General features: G+C 39.7%; 1 protein-coding gene across 8 annotated transcripts in view; it reads left to right on the plus strand.

Moving 5' to 3' along the window:
• The window catches only part of PCDH9 (protocadherin 9), a 991,597-nt gene that overhangs the window by 610,560 nt on the left and 365,277 nt on the right, over positions 1-15,760 (plus strand). For 4 of the 8 annotated variants that reach the window (XR_016438785.1, XM_090024594.1, XM_090024605.1 and 1 more), the window contains one exon: positions 2,411-2,612. Coding sequence is in view for 6 of the 8 variants with exons in the window: in XM_090024594.1 (XP_089880720.1) it covers positions 2,411-2,612 (202 nt within the window). In the remaining 2 variants the exon portion in view is untranslated. The remainder of the gene's footprint in view (positions 1-2,410; positions 2,613-15,760) is intronic. The other 4 variants (XR_016438787.1, XM_090024612.1, XM_090024619.1 and 1 more) reach the window with 1 other exon arrangement.

Raw genomic sequence — 15,760 nt, forward strand, 5'->3', positions numbered from 1 at the left:
ATAATGGAGTGTGTGCTAGCTACTTTCAGAAAGGAAAGGTAAGGAAAGGAAAAGGGTCATAGAACCTCCTAGAGTTCATAGAGTTAGCATAATTAAGACGCATCAGTTTTTGTAGCCAGTAGCATACGAGGGATATTTTGGGTAAGATCATGTCTAGCTGTCCTTGACTCCTCATTCTCATGACCGGGTACACATTTATAGCTCAGTCATCTGGGGAGGGTGAGGTGACCTTTGGCTTGAGGCTGGAATAAGATGTTTTACTAACCTGCCACAATCCCCTGGCTGCTAGGATGAGATAAATTTATTTTAATTTGAACCAATATTATTTGCTTTGTAACCCAAAAAGTCTTTGGAATTACAGATCTTTCTATTTAGCTTATTTATGTGTTTCTCAATTATTTTACACTCTGAAAGGATTTTTATCTGTCTCCTACATTTGATATCTGTTTCTTCAGCCTTAAATATTTTTTTATGCTGCACTTTTGCTTCATAAGCAATGGGAAAAAATACTGGCTTTCTTATACTGCTAATGCCAGCTACTCTTGTTCAGAAATGCAGAGCACTGAATTGGGTCATTGGAGATAAATGAATAAGGAATAGATGTTAAGCTATTTTTGGTTTAAATTGATTTGTATTCTGTTCCTTTTTAAGGGAAAGAGTCTACTAGTATTACTGATTGCAAAATATGTTCAGAGAAGCAAATTCAGAGTGAAAAAAACATGTAAGATGAACTAACTTCCAGTTTGCAAAGTCTGACTAGTCATAAGGCACAAAGAGAATGATCTACAGGTGGTATAAATTGGCATAGCTCATTGATTGCAATGGAACAATACCACTTTGCAACAGCTGGGTTCCAGCTCTAGTGCCTGAGGATAAGCTTAAAAGCAAAATACTAATTATAAAAGTACAGCCAAAAGCAATTGTATCAAATTTCTTTCTGTACTTAATTATGTGGTAATCCAACAAAATGGTTTTAATCAAACATTCAGGTCCACCCATGGGAGATGAATGAAAAAGGATCCTGGTTAAGGATATTGATCATCCTGTAAAGATGTTAGCAGTTACTGTTATCATATGTTTTTTTAACAAGCCAACACACATTCGCATTATTTCTAAATTTGTCTGCTAAGTAATCAAATATCAGGGGCTGATGCTGTTTTCAATAACCACAGTCAGACCTCTTTAGGGTCCTTAGACCAAAGACTTCCAAACCTGAACTATAAGACTGTAAGTCTACCTGTGATCTTAAGTCATCTCAGCTAATCCTATCATTAAAATATGCCACGGACAACATTTAAATTTTGAGTAAAGATGCTTTTAAATGCTCTTGAAATGCACTGAGCTAGCTGTGTCTAGTTACTTTTTGGTATGCTTAATGTAGAGCTTCTACTTTTATCAATAATCTCATTCTGTGCCAGATCGTAAGGAATTACTATATTGCTTTGTCATTACAATTCATGAAGTCAGATTATTATGTTAGATGAGTGGTTTAATAATCATTACAATTTGTTGACCTATCCAGGCACACACCATGCAAGTATTTTGGACAAATACCTTAGTCTTTTCACTTAATTCACAATGATTTCTAAATCTGGCTCTGATTTATTCTATTTAATTCAGCAAGACTTCTATCCTTAATCCCCCTCTAAGATTAGTGTAATTGCCTACTTCACTGTTGTTTTTTGTTAGTCTTAGTTAAAGTATTGTAACATCAAAGCTATGTGGTAAATGATAAGTATATATTTTATTAAAAACACTTTTTACCATTTTATTCCTGGAAAGATGAGAGGAAGGTTTTTAAAAAGGCATACCCATGGAGTAAGTGTTCACACTGTTTGCTCACTCCAATGGCTTATCTGTTTCTTTCAGTGTTTTCTTGTTTCCTCTGTTTCTTAACTTAGTTCCCAAAGGGTGGTGCTTCTCAAGACCAGGTTCTTAGGCCATCTTTATGACACAGTAACAAATAAAAATGGGGAAGGGGGTGCTTTCTGATCACTTTGTCTTGGGAGTCTTACTTCATAGAGTAGTGTTAAGCATGCTGCTCTAGGTGTGATGGTCCAGGAATCTTGTGAGAGGCAAAGATTTCTTAGGATGATATCTTTTATTGAACCAACTGCATGGTTGGGATAGTTAGACAAGTTTTGAATTCAAGACAGTTCTTCATTGTTCAGTTAATCCAATAAAAGATATTGCCCTAAGAAAGCCTCACCTCTTTATAGATGAGCACATGGGATCCTTTGAAAACTAACTCTCCTGCCTGCCATCTTCCCTGGGTTCCTGTATAATAATAAAACAAGAGTCAAATATAATTTTAAAGTGTCTCAGAAACAACAATGAGAATCTATTTAAAAAAGAGAGAGAGACCAGAAAAAAGAGCACTAATCAGCATGTCCTGTGCTCTTCTTTGTAGTCCCAGCGCCGTGTTACATTTCACCTCCCTGATGGCTCCCAGGAAAGCTGCAGTGACAGTGGTCTAGGAGACCATGAGCCTGTGGGTAGTGGAACCCTGATCTCACACCCTCTCCCTCTGGTTCAGCCGCAGGACGAATTCTATGACCAGGCCTCACCGGACAAGAGGACTGAAGCTGATGGCAACTCGGACCCCAACTCTGGTGAGTTGATTTTCAAGGCTTTGCCTGTTTTTGGTTTGCTTTGTTTTGTTTTTTTTGTCTCTTTGCCCTTTTGAGCTTTAAAACTAGAGAGATGTAGAGCATGTGCATGAACATTTAGTCACATTGGTTCAAAATGTTTTGCAGCCTCTTAAGTGTAATATGCCTGAAATATCCCACTAACGCTGACCGAATTTTAAAAAAACAATAATGCTTCTCGGAGAAACAGTATAGACAGACTACACAATGGGGTGGAAAAAATCAAGAAGGAAGCTAGTGAGCTCTCTTGCTGGTTGTGTTTTTTTTTTTTTTGGTTTTTTTTTTTTACAAACCTATGCATTACTTTAACAAAGATGCTTTTACTGTTCAGTGTAATTATTTAATCACCCTTCGAAATCTAAAGATCAATTGAGTTGCAGGAGATGCTTTTCATCATTTTAACCTGAAATAAAATAATGCTTTTGCTAGGGTATGAAAAATGAAGGACATTAAGATACATACTGTATGTTAGGTGGTATGAATTTATATCTACTATCTCTAACTAGTGTATAAACAGCAAAAGATAAAAGGCATATGCCTACTGTTAGCAACAAGAAATTGAGATTCTCTAACTTGACCAGGGGAAAGGTGCTATGTTTTGGAGCTGCCAAATTTTATCACGGATACTACTGTGTATGTACAGTTTGAGTATATGTATTGTAACCTATTTTTTGTTATTGTTGCTTTCTTTTGATTGTACTGTGGAATTTTAATGGTTACAATGGTTGTATCCTGCAGTATGCTCATGCAGCTCAGTGGATGATAATGGGAGGATTATCCCAAATTGCAGCTAATGTGACTAGAACTGGATGGGAAGTTTTCCATTTTTCAGTGAAATCAAAATCTTTTGGTTTTCATAAAACTTTCATCAGAGACACCTTCTCCAGGCAGGAAAGACTGACACAAATTTACCCAGAAGAGTTGATAGTCTATTAGGACACATCCAGAATATAGAAAAGCACAGATAGAGGTCTCTTCTTGGACTCATTCAGAGTAAGGAATTGGATCTGGGTTTCCTATATCCCCAGTGAGTATGCCCTAGAGTCAGTCTTTGTCATTTCTGTTTGAACTAATTTTTATTTGTATAAGTAATTAAATATTCATTGGGTCAGAGAAGAATACTAAATGGAGATCTACATTCAAGTGTCCTAACTACTAAGATATTAGATAGTTAGGGGTAATTCTTTTTCTCACTCTGTGGTTGGATACAGGTAGTGAAAAATCCCAAGACAGAATTGATCTAAGTTGCACGTTTTTTCTGTAAGTGGCGTAGTTTAGATCAGTAGCAAACAGAACACGTATTTGCCTTTTGGTGGGATGGGGGCAAATCTTAAACTAGGTACTTCCATCTTTAAATCAGTCTACGTGTTCCAAATTTCTGTTCTGTTATAGGTATAGGTTAGTTTCTAAACACTTTTACTGATAAAAATATAATGTCAGCACCTGGCCTCAGTCTCAATTTTCTTCTGGATAATAAAAAGAAATATTCTAAAACCTTAATTCATTTTTGCAAAACAGAAATATTGTTTTAAATGTGACCTTAAACCTTAATCCACAGAAACACAAAGACCTCTGGTAGAATAGCAGCTGGGAATAAATCAATTCAAGAACAAAAATATGTGTCTGTTTAAGCAACTGATGAGCTTAAGTGGAATTATCCCACTAATTCCCTGACCATGTATGAAAGGTATGAAAGATTTAGTTATAGCAGAGGGCAGTTTTAAGGCTGTATTACCAGTAGGTGCTGCAGCACTAGCTTTGCTGATGCTAAGCTGCATGTCTCTGTAACACATAACATAAAAATCCCACAAAACCTCAAAAAGACCTGAGCAAAAGCAGGCTCAATTAACTGCTTTTGTAGTTTTACACTGAGTGTTTCAGCATTAAAATAAAGGTGCCAGCTTCACTATCCATACAGGTAATATTAACCATAAATGATCCTCAAGAGAAACTCTGAGGAAAGATGAATCAGAGGGGAAGGTTTTTAAGGTAGTATGAATGCCTGTTTTTGTGAAGACTGTATGTGATGTCATTGTATGCCATAAGTTAATGGTAAATCCATTCTATATATATATATATAAAGGGCTTAGTCCGTCTGTTTGTATGTCTGCCTATCTGTCTGTAATGCTCTTGGAGCACTCTGATTGGTTGTCTTGGCAGCCAATCACAATGCTTACTAAAACAATCAATCAGAGTGCTCCACACAGACACACAGGCAGAACGCTGGATGTGGAGACGGGGTGGTGTTGTGGGGAGGGGTGGCGTGCAGCCGGACACAGAGTGGCGGCACCACGGGTGGGGCACAGGGATGGATGCGGAGTGGGTGGATGGGTGGTGCTGGGCTGGATGCAGAGTTGCAGCAGCATAGGCCAGTGACTGGAAGTGGCAGCCACTGCATGCAAGCTTCCCCCCTTTCCCACTCCTGGGAGGTGGCAGCAGTGTTGTCTGGTGGCATAGGGCGCTCCATCCTCACCCCCATCATTCTTGATGTGCAATTCACTAGTAAAAATATAAGCTGTGTGTACGTGAAATAAGGGGCGTGCGTGCACTTTAAAGCAGGCTGAACGCTTTTGCACCGCTTTAATGGTGTTGGTGTTGGTCATTAATTTCAGCTGCTGTAGGAAAGGCCAGCTGCTATTAATTCCAGCTGCTATTTTAATGATTTGGGGTGCAACAAAGTAAAACTCCTCTGAGGAGTTTTGGTTTGCTGCCCCTACAGCCATGGAGCAAAGCAACGGGCTCTGTGCAGCTCAGGGGCTCTGTAAGAAGCCCTGCAGCAGTCTAGGAAAGCAGGCTCTGCCCAAGAAAAGTGGTGAGTCTGCTTTATTTTCCCCTCCCCTCCTGGAGCATGCCTGCCTTAGCTGCACGGGGGCCTGGTGCTTCCATCTGTGGCTGCAGTGCTCCCCCCCACCCCAAACCACTTGAGCTGGGTGCCTGTGGGCAGGTGCTGCCTGGAGGGGTCACCACTGCTGCAGAGGGAAGCACCAGCTCCTCCCCACCCCCACAGACCAGGGACCGGTCTGCCTGCCAGCAGCTTGCCCTCCTCTCCTAGCCATTGGAGAGGCAGGTAAGTGTGTGGTATGTGCACAACACAGGGGTTTTAAGGGTCCTAAATTGAAGTGGTAGGTTTAAAAATTCACTGCTTCAATTTAGGGCCCCTGTTTTGTCTACACACACCCATAATGGGGAGCACATATTGAAGATTAGTAAGGCATCAAAATATAACTCACTGTAATAATCTGAATTAAGCATTTAAATAGTGCTGTACTTACCAGATTTCTCAAATTAAATTGGTGATCAATTGGACAGAAGATGCCCCCAAAAAAGCCAGGTATAGAAGGAGGAACTGATGCTGGTGACTTTTAACTCCTGGCTATTATTAAGTTATTACCCAGCTACAGGGTTAAAAGACACTGCACTACTAGAAATGCCATTTTTGTTTGTTTGGATGGATGAGATGTGAAATGGAGCTTGCGACAATTTATGGGCATCAAAGATCCCAAGTACAGAAATTCTAGTCAATGTTTTGGGAAAAATTACAATGAGTATAATTCAAATGTAAATGCCTACTTAAATCCTGAGTTAGTGTCAATTGGTTTTGGTATTAAAAAAAAAACTTACTGTCTTAAACTGTATTTTTTAATTGCTGTGCTATTTTAAAGAGCTGCTATATTCACCCTTAGAGGTAGTGGCTGAAAGTGATTCCTATAATAGATGGTATAATTTACAAAACATTTTGAATACTTATGTGTGTAATTTTACAGTGGGGGAAGAACACATGGTGGAAACTGATACTTTTAGATTAATGAAACAGATACAATGGGCTATTTTTCTTTAATATGGAGAAATAATTAGAAAGGTTTTTGGATTTGTTTGCTTTCTTAGCTATTATTATTTGTTATTAAGGAAAATAGATATCGGTAAAGAATTTGGAAGTGTCTGATGCTGTCATTTACCATGTGCACCATTTACACCTGTAAAAATATATGATAGCTCATGTAAAACTTTATTAATCAGAACAGTAGCATTTTCTTACACTTGTTATGGTTGTAAATGATTTTGGATATTAGAAAGTGATGAATGTGAATATTCTTTGTAAAAAATGCAATGTTCTCATTAACATGGAGACTATATCTAAACTAGTATTTAAAAAATCAGAGCATAGTAGTTCTGTAATAATCATTGCAGGATGACCTAGGGCATAAACAGGTATTCATTTGTAGTGCTACAACGTGTCTCAGCATTTTATGGCTCAGGGAAGAAATTACACATAAACTGGTGTAAGTGGTGAGAAACCATTTCAAATCTGTAACACAACAGAAGTTCAGTGCACACAAGCCACTTTCAAAATGACTAAAATTGGTTTAAGATAAACCTGGATGGATGTAGTATCAGATTTAACTGATTTAGTTAACTCAGTATATCAAACTTCTGTTCCAAATCCCTTCCAGATTCAAGTAAACTCACAGCCCCTCAGCATCCCAGATTGCTTTACACCTCCCCTGCAAACTCCCCCTTGCCAGGTGGGTGGGCTAGCCTTGACCCAGGCTGTCTGCTCCAGCAAAGCAGGGAGGTATGTTCCAGTGCTCCCAGCTTGTGGTCTGGGCCACTGCAGGCATGTGGTTGGATTTCTGGAATCAAAAGTGAATACCTGTTCATTTGCTTATTGGTTCAATCTACACAGCTTAGGCAAACGTGCAAAGTCTGAATGGATTCAGCCTCAGGATTTTTGGCTGTCTGTACTTAGCCTAGAACACAACAAAAGTGTAGCACTACGGAGGCATGTGGGTACTGTCTAGAGCAGTGTTTCTCAACCCATGGACTGTGGCCCAAAAGTGGGTCACAAGAAGATTTCAGAGGGTTGCGAGCCACAGGTTGAGAAATGCTGATCCTGGGAAAGTGCCGAGGCTGTAGCATGGTAAAGTGGCAGCAGGAAGGTGCCTGGAGATGCGGGAGAGCTGTGCGGCCAGGCTAGGCGCTTGCAGGGGCAGGGTGGCAAGGAGATGCTGCTTGGTGGGGGGAAGGGGCTGTCACCAGGCTGCCTGGTGCAGCACAGCAGGCCCAGCCCAGGGCAGGGGCTGCCACAGGCCTCCCTTCTGCCTCCCTCCAACCCATGCCAGGGCTGGACTTGCTCCACTGCTGCCTGCATGAGCCAGAGCCACTGCAGCCACTGTACTCTGGCCCAAGTGGGATGCGGGCGGCTGGAGGGAGTGGGCAGGGGCTGTGGGTCGGAAATGAGAGGCACCAGCATGGTCTGAGGTAGGGAGTAGGGACCGTGCATTGTGTGCCAGCAGGGTGTGGGTTGGAACAGGCCATGAACCTTTGCAAATGGGTCCCGGTAGGGAAAAGGTTGAGAACTACTATTCTAGAGGAGTGCAATGCATCTCAGAGTGAGTTGTTCAGCCAAAGATATACAAGGGGCTGCTCTTTGGATTCCCCTGCTCCCAAAGGAGCCTGATCTCTGACAGTGTGTCCTCTTCTCTGCCAGGGTAAGGGGCAGGCTGTATAATGAACAACTATCAGAGACTTCAGCTTCTCAACTCAGCAAAACAACCCCACAGTCCCTATGGCCAGCAGACCTCCACAGCTTCTGTGGCCACGGCAGAAGCAGGGATACCAGCACAGCTTCCTCATACCTTATTGCTCTCAGGGAACCTGCTGCTCTTCCTCCTTCCCTCCCTCCCTCTCAGGGGAGAGGAAGGAAGGACAGCAAAAGACTGTGGAATGATGAGGGCTAAAGACTCCTGTAATACCATGGATATAATACCCAAGTGCTACAAAATGGAGATGTGCCTTTGTAGTTCTAAAAGCAGTGTGAATGACTGCATGCTTCCTTTTTGTAGTGCTAAAAGGTTGTATGTAGTGCTGTAAATGTAAAGCCTGCCCACAGATTAGGATATGTAGCAGAACCAGCAAACCATTACAGCTGTTTCATTTGTTTTCAAAAAGCTTCATTTTCCACTTCGTGTAGTGAAACAGTGAACAGCACCATTTGGTATGTGTATATGCATGTCTAATACATAATAATCGTTTAACAAAAATATAGCTGAGAATTATTATTTATTGTGTAATTGTAATTATTAAATTTGTATTTTTGAGGTTCTGGCATAAAAATCTATTTGCAGAAATAGTCCTTACAAAAAAAAAATTACATGTGGACCTACATTTATTTAGCAATGTCCCTTTTATAAGCTAGTTCAAGGATTGCTCAGTTGATTGGAGTAGGATGTAATTTTTGATAGAAGAGGCCTTGCCTCATGGTGAGAACAATTTTAGTCGATGGTTTTAATGTGAATGTGAGTTGTGTGGTTCATTGTTGGACACCATAAAGCTATGTAAATAAAGCTGTAGCTATTATTCCTAATATCAGTATATTGCTCTTTTAATTAAATTTGGAACAGGCAAGGGCCAGGTTTTGAAAACCTGCAACATTATAAATGAGCTAAACGTTCATTCCAATAGCCTAACAAACCTGAGCATGAGAGCTCATTATATTTTCTCAGTGTCATCAGCCTATGAAGAGACAGGAGAGTTGCAATTACACTAATCTAATGAAAAGACATACCCAGCAAGAGAAAATTCATCCAGCTAATCTTAAAGACAGCCATCTCTCATGCTGGGAGAAGCTGAAAGGAAGAGAGAATACAAACAAAAGCTTTGTTAGTTACATACTGTCACCCTGTGTACTGTAGAAGGGGAGACAGGATAGAAAGGACAAGTAGAAATAAATTAGCGTTAACAGTGATTTGCATATTCCATAATGGCTTTAGGTCACTTAAACTTGTCTTCTTTCTGTAAATTCACATTTCTTTTTCCTGAAGCTGTTGTCTAATCTACTAAAAAGACTTTTCCATCTCAGACTTCCATTATCAATGTTAATTGATTGTTAAACAGCTGCAAAGTTCGCCTATTACTTGATTCATAAGTATGTTCCAAGATTATCACATTTGGACTTTAATATGCTTTATTAGAATACTTCCAGAACTGGGCAATAACTTATTTTGTGTTTTAAAGCATTATCCTTCCACATATTAGAACAAGCTCTGTGGCTTGTATTATGTTTTATTATACAACAGCTAATTAAAATTAACTATGGAAGCCTTATTATTCAGGGATTACAGGGTAATTTATTTGATTTTTATGCTGCTCTCCCCAAAAACGCCTGCAATAAAACCGTACACCCAACACCCAGAACTTGACCCCATCTGCTAAAAGGCTGCCAATATAAAAAGGTTTTGCACTGCTTCTCAAAGATAGCTAGCATCAGGCTCCCATGGGCCTCAAGGGGGCAGGGAGTTTCAGAACTGAGGAACAGCAACCAAGAATGAAACAGCTGAAAAAAACCAAACATTTCATTTTAATAACTGGATAATGAAGTTTCTACTGACGTAGTGAGAAAGTGAACTAGGCATGCAGAAGGTACTTTTCTGAAGTCACTCTCAGCTGACTTGAGGGATCATGATAGATGGTAAACAGGGATCCAGGTTTTCTGATAAAAAAAAATCTCCAGTTTTTCAAATTAAAAAAAGTAACACAATATACACATTCTTCTGTGATTAAAATGAAACAGCATATATATATATATATATGTAATGTTTCATTTTAATCATAGAAAATTGTGGATTTTGGTTCACTTTTTTAAATCTGAAAATTGGGGATTTTTTTTTTTTATCAGCAAAAAACCAGGATCCCTGCTGGTACAGAAAGAACTAGTCCTTTAGCTATGCAGATCCCAGGCCTCCATCCTTATAGGTCAAGGCCAGTGCCTTGGATTGCCCCTGGAAAGATATTGGAAACGTGTGCAGATTCTAGAGCACTGGAATAATGTGTCCCAGCAACTGACCCATATCACAAGGTGGGCTGCTGCATTCTGTATCAGTTGCAGCTTCCAAACCATCCTCAAGGCTAGCTCCATATGGGGCACATTGCTGCAGTCTATCCTCCTGGTTATGAAAGCATGGATGAGGCCATGCTCAGAATATAAAAGAAATCTTGCTGCTGGAGTTAGTAAAAGATGTTTTTAGTCATAGCTGCAACCTGAGAATCCAGGTGCATCGAGGGATCCCTCAGAAACATAACTAAAGGGAGACAACTGAGGCAGCAGCCCTGGGAGACATTTTTGTGGAGGGGGTGCAAAACTAGCAGCAGCAGCACCTGATCACTGTTGTGATTGAAACTGCAGCTCCCAGTCCTGTCCTGGGCGTGTCATAGGACCTGCTTATTTTTGCCTCTGCAACCCAATGCTGTGGATCTGAGTAACAAGGTTGAGTAGTGGGTGTTTCTGTCTCCCCTGATCTGCCCACCGTCACCTGTGTTTTGTCTGGATTCAGCATCAATAGGTTTGCCTGCATCCAGTCTCCAATTGCAGCCAGGCATGGCATAAGGACAGAAACTGCAGGACCTGCATAGGAAAAAGGTAGAGATAGACCTGGATGTCATCAGCATATTGATGGTACCTTTCTCCAGATCTCCTCATCCAGGGGTCTCAGATACACATTGAACAGGAGGAGTGACAACCCTGGGGAACTCTGTAGGCAAGGGACAGTGGGAAGATGAATCATCACCTTCCTTTGGGATTGCCCTGTTAGGAAAGAGTGAAACCAGTGCCACAAATACCTATTAGGTATTTGCTATGCTGTGTTATCACCACCTTATGATCTACTGCATCAAATGCTGCTGCTAATAGGATCAATGCTACAATTTATCCTGTTGATCTTCAGGCAAAGATATTTTAGCATGGCTACAACCACAGTGTCCTTACTATACCCAGAATGAAAGCCAGACTGACACGAATCCAACAGCCAGGGTGCTGGATGGCAGGAGTGTGAAAATTCAAAAGCATCTAGATACACCTAAAGTTGTCAGGGAACCACCCATTCAGTGAAGTTAATCAAACAAGGATTGTTGCAAAAAAATCTTTTTTGAGATGTGATGGTAGTGGAGGGGGGTAGGGAAACCTCTTGGAGCTTGCACTGCTGTAGTATAGTCCTTGGAAAAGTGTCTATGCCCTAATTCATCAACTTTGACATGAGTCAAGAGCTGCCTGAGCTCTAACCACATACCTCCTCCTTAAGCACATGGCATTGCTTTGTTTTACCATAGTTGCACTGAAATATATGTACATATGAAAAACTTGTAGGATAAAATGTTGACCTTGGCTTAGTCATTAATGTAGGCAGGGCAAAGTGGCACCATAGGATGCCTCTAGATGTTCAAGTAAAGGTGTGATAGGATCTGGTGTGCGATCCACACAGTCATGCCTCGTGCCATGCCGCAAGCAGCCACAAGTACCAAAAGTAGCCAGCTCCCATAGCTGTCAGCCCTACAGCTGAGGAGACTCGCAGTGAGGGGCAGTGGATGGTGCATCCTTGTGTCTGTGAGCCCTTTCAACTGCTGGGGCTCCTAGCTACAGCTACAGCACCTGGCCACGTGTTCAATTAATGGTGTGATAAGAAGGAGCCACAAATTTATTACATATTTTGTATGAAATAACTTTGTGGCTTATTCCTTGTTTTATCATGCCAGTAATTGATTGAACGTGGTGTGGCTGGGTCACAACTTAAGACACCATTAACTGGTTAATCACACCTTAAATATAACAGATAGATATGGCCTCATAAACTAATTCAGAGATGCATAAACTGTTGTAAGCAACAGCTGGCTTTGTCAGATGCTAAGTATGGATGGGGAGCAGGTCAATTCATAGACTCTGATGAAGGAAGCTGGTGCTTATGAAAGTTTATGCCTCTCTGAATTAGTTAATCTGTAAAGTGCCACTCTGCCCTGCCTTTTGCCTGCCTTCAGACTAGCAAGGTTAGTTGCCTATCTTTAGTTATTAATGTAGGCCAGCACAAGTTGAAGGCAGTTTGGCATAACCTGTCCTTAGCTCAGTAAATAGTATAAATAGAACCAAAGAAAGGGAGGGATCTGTGATTGTTACATTACAGGTACTAAAAAGAGGAAGATAATGAAAAGGGAGGTAAATTTTGCTATAAAGCTATAATAATTTGAAAGGAATTCCAGAACTGGAAATTAAAAATTGCTCAGCCAAGCACTTACCTTTTGTGTTCGTGAATTTTGATCTATCCAGTTTTGTACGTGTACTACAAATGATAGCATTTCTTATTTTTCTCACAAAACCTAGTAGAAGTAAAAATCAGTTCTGAAGACTTTCAGTGATGCCAGACTTTACCTCTCAGCAGGCATGTCAACATATGCTCCTATGGTGCCATTGCTACTGGGCCAAGTACTTCCTTTTGGAAGTACTAAATGACAGCACAGTAAAAACTTGTACTGCGCCATGCTGGTGGCGAACGGTTATTTTTGGCTGCTACATCACTATAGCAATGTGCTATATAGTGAGGGAGTGTGGTGCTACAGCGATATAGCTGTGACATCCTGGTTTGTGCCCACCAAGACTACGTCACCATAGTGCATTGCTGCAGTGACATAACACCTCATGTAGACATGCCCAGTATATATGTGTGAACTTGCAAAATATTAAGTCAGTCCAGCATCTGGTGAAATGTTTCATATTAAAAATTGCATATTATCACCATGACTTTACTGAACCTTTTATAAATATGTGTTTTCTGCTTACTTTGTGGATTTTTAATGTGTTTCTTGCTCAGAGTATGCTTAACAGGGACATCCTGTTTTATTAATAATATAGGTTTAAAATAAATCTGATTTCACTCTTTTTATCTGGATTGCTGCTTTTATAATTTAGTTAAAAAACAAAATAAAACAGCAAACAGATGTTCAGTGTTGTTTCCTTGCTTTGATTTTCATCACCCCAAAATAAACCCTTATTAGCTAAGAATTCTGCTTCCACTGCTTTTTTAGTAAATTTTGATAAGCACTTAAATTTAAATAGGAAATGTTAACACACTGAAGGGTTTCATGTGCTATAGTTAACAGTATGATAGAATGGTGTATAGGAAAAATGTGCCTCCTAGTGTAAAGAAGGGGAAATGTGTACTTTTATGAACTGGCTTGATGGAATTACATTTTGATAGCTGCAAGCTATGGATGTGATTCATTCTTCTTCAAAGAGATAAAGAGGAATAGCATATATTTAGCTGAGTGTGAGAACTGCTCTGGGGAGGAATCCTACTGTACATTTCAGATGAGTGTATGTAGTAATTCCAGTGGTGTAAAAGCCAGAGAGAAATATAATATTTATAACTTTCACTATGCATATATGTTGCTAAGTAAATGTTTGCCTAATTTCAACCTCTAATTAGCAAGATATGTAAATATATGTTACATAACCCAAAATGCTGCCTTCAAGTAAGGAAAACTGGGCTTGGGTGAAAACATGTACCAAAGTCAGTGATTTATGAAGGTCACCACTGGACATAAAATTAAGAAAATGTTTTTAAAATGCCCTAAGCTATTTAAAAAAAAAATCTGAAACAATTCCATATTCTTGGAAGCAACGTTAAAGTGCTGTCTAAAATAGCGCAAGTCTGCCATTAATGCTATTTCTGGGATGCCTTTTATTTCCAGTACATTAAAAATTATATGGCTAAGTGTGGCTGATAAATACATGAGCCCTGCATTTTAATAAACCTAATGCTACAGTGGTTTAGTGAAATGATGTCAGGGGAATTAAATCATAATATAATGCCAGTAATAAGTAGGAATATCTCTGTGGCAGTGGTTTAATTATGATTACAGTTCAGAGCAATGGCAAGACTGTCTTGTATTACACTTGGTCATATGATCTGGTCCCATGTGGGTAAGCTAATCCTTTCATGCAAACTGCTTGGGTGTAAAGTGTCACTATTACTAGACCCAGTGGGTGATGGTGCTCTCCCTTGCAGGTTATTCCCACTGTATAATCCTCACTTCCATTTACTGCTCAAAAGTTGTTTGTACCACTTGGTAACACTGAAGTCTATAGTTGAATGTACACAGCCTAATCTGTAAGAAAGGATGCTTCTATGTTAACTCTTTTTCTGTAGATAAATCACCGTCCATGGTTTTTCTTTTGTTTTCATATTATGAGACTCTTTGTGAACTAAAAGAGGAACATTTGCCTTTGAGTCATTTCCTCCATTTCATTAAACACAAGTTCATGCCTCACACAGAAACTTACACCATCACATTTAGCTACAGGCATATAGTAGCAAGAGAAACTGGAGTCAGGTTAGTGAATTAGCTGACTGAAGAGCTATAAAATAGACTGAAGACCAAATTCCATCTTAGTATCATGCATTTATTTATTTTACAAATAAATAGAGAGGCTGCAGAGGCACAAGTTATAACAAGGTTTTCTACAGCATTTTGGTTTTAAAAAGTACAGGCAGAGCCTTAGCTGCCCTGTTCTATTTGCTTTCACCTCATGCAGATAGGGGCTGCCCCAGATGTAAGTCTGGGATGAAACTGCCCCATAAGATCAGAAGAAAGCAGATGACCAGGTGTACTGCAATTCTGTCAAGTACAGAGTCAAGTGTCTGCATTAAAATACCGGGCACTTAACACTAACCCTGGTGGGTTAAGCTCATTCATGTATCTTGAATTCCTCAGTGAAATACTTTTAAATAGAGCAGGTCTCTGAACTGCTTTTAGCTTACAAACTACAGCTAAGTATATCAAACGACTTTACCCTAAGAATGTTATACAGTTATTTGCTCACTGTCCTTTCTCTTGTTCCTATTAGCATGGACCCAAATCAGTCACAGAAAATCATAGGCTTTTAAAGACAAAAAAGAGAACACTATAATAATCTAGCATGAGCTTTTCCTTAGCACTGGACTTAGAATTCCACCTGCAAAGTTTTGCATGAAGCCCCAAACTTAAACATAACTTAGTTAAATTATATTAATTAATATTTTAATCAATCTGAATTTGTTTAGCTTCATTTTATAGCTATGGTAGAAAAGCCCTGCTAGACTGAAGAGTCTTCTACTACCAATAATCTTTTCATAGTGTAGATTCATAGATCTTAAGGACAGAAGTGACCATTTAAAATATATAGTCTGACTCCTTGTATATCACAGGCCAAAAAGCTGTACCCAGTGTATTCTGTTTCAAGGCCCTAACTTCTGTTTACAGCAGTAGAACATATATTTTAGGAAGATATCTAGTGTTGATTTAAAGGCTTC

Source organism: Crocodylus siamensis, chromosome 1, assembly GCF_052110815.1.
Source record: "Crocodylus siamensis isolate JL-2025a chromosome 1, ASM5211081v1, whole genome shotgun sequence".
In the NCBI taxonomy this organism is placed as follows: domain Eukaryota; kingdom Metazoa; phylum Chordata; order Crocodylia; family Crocodylidae; genus Crocodylus; species Crocodylus siamensis.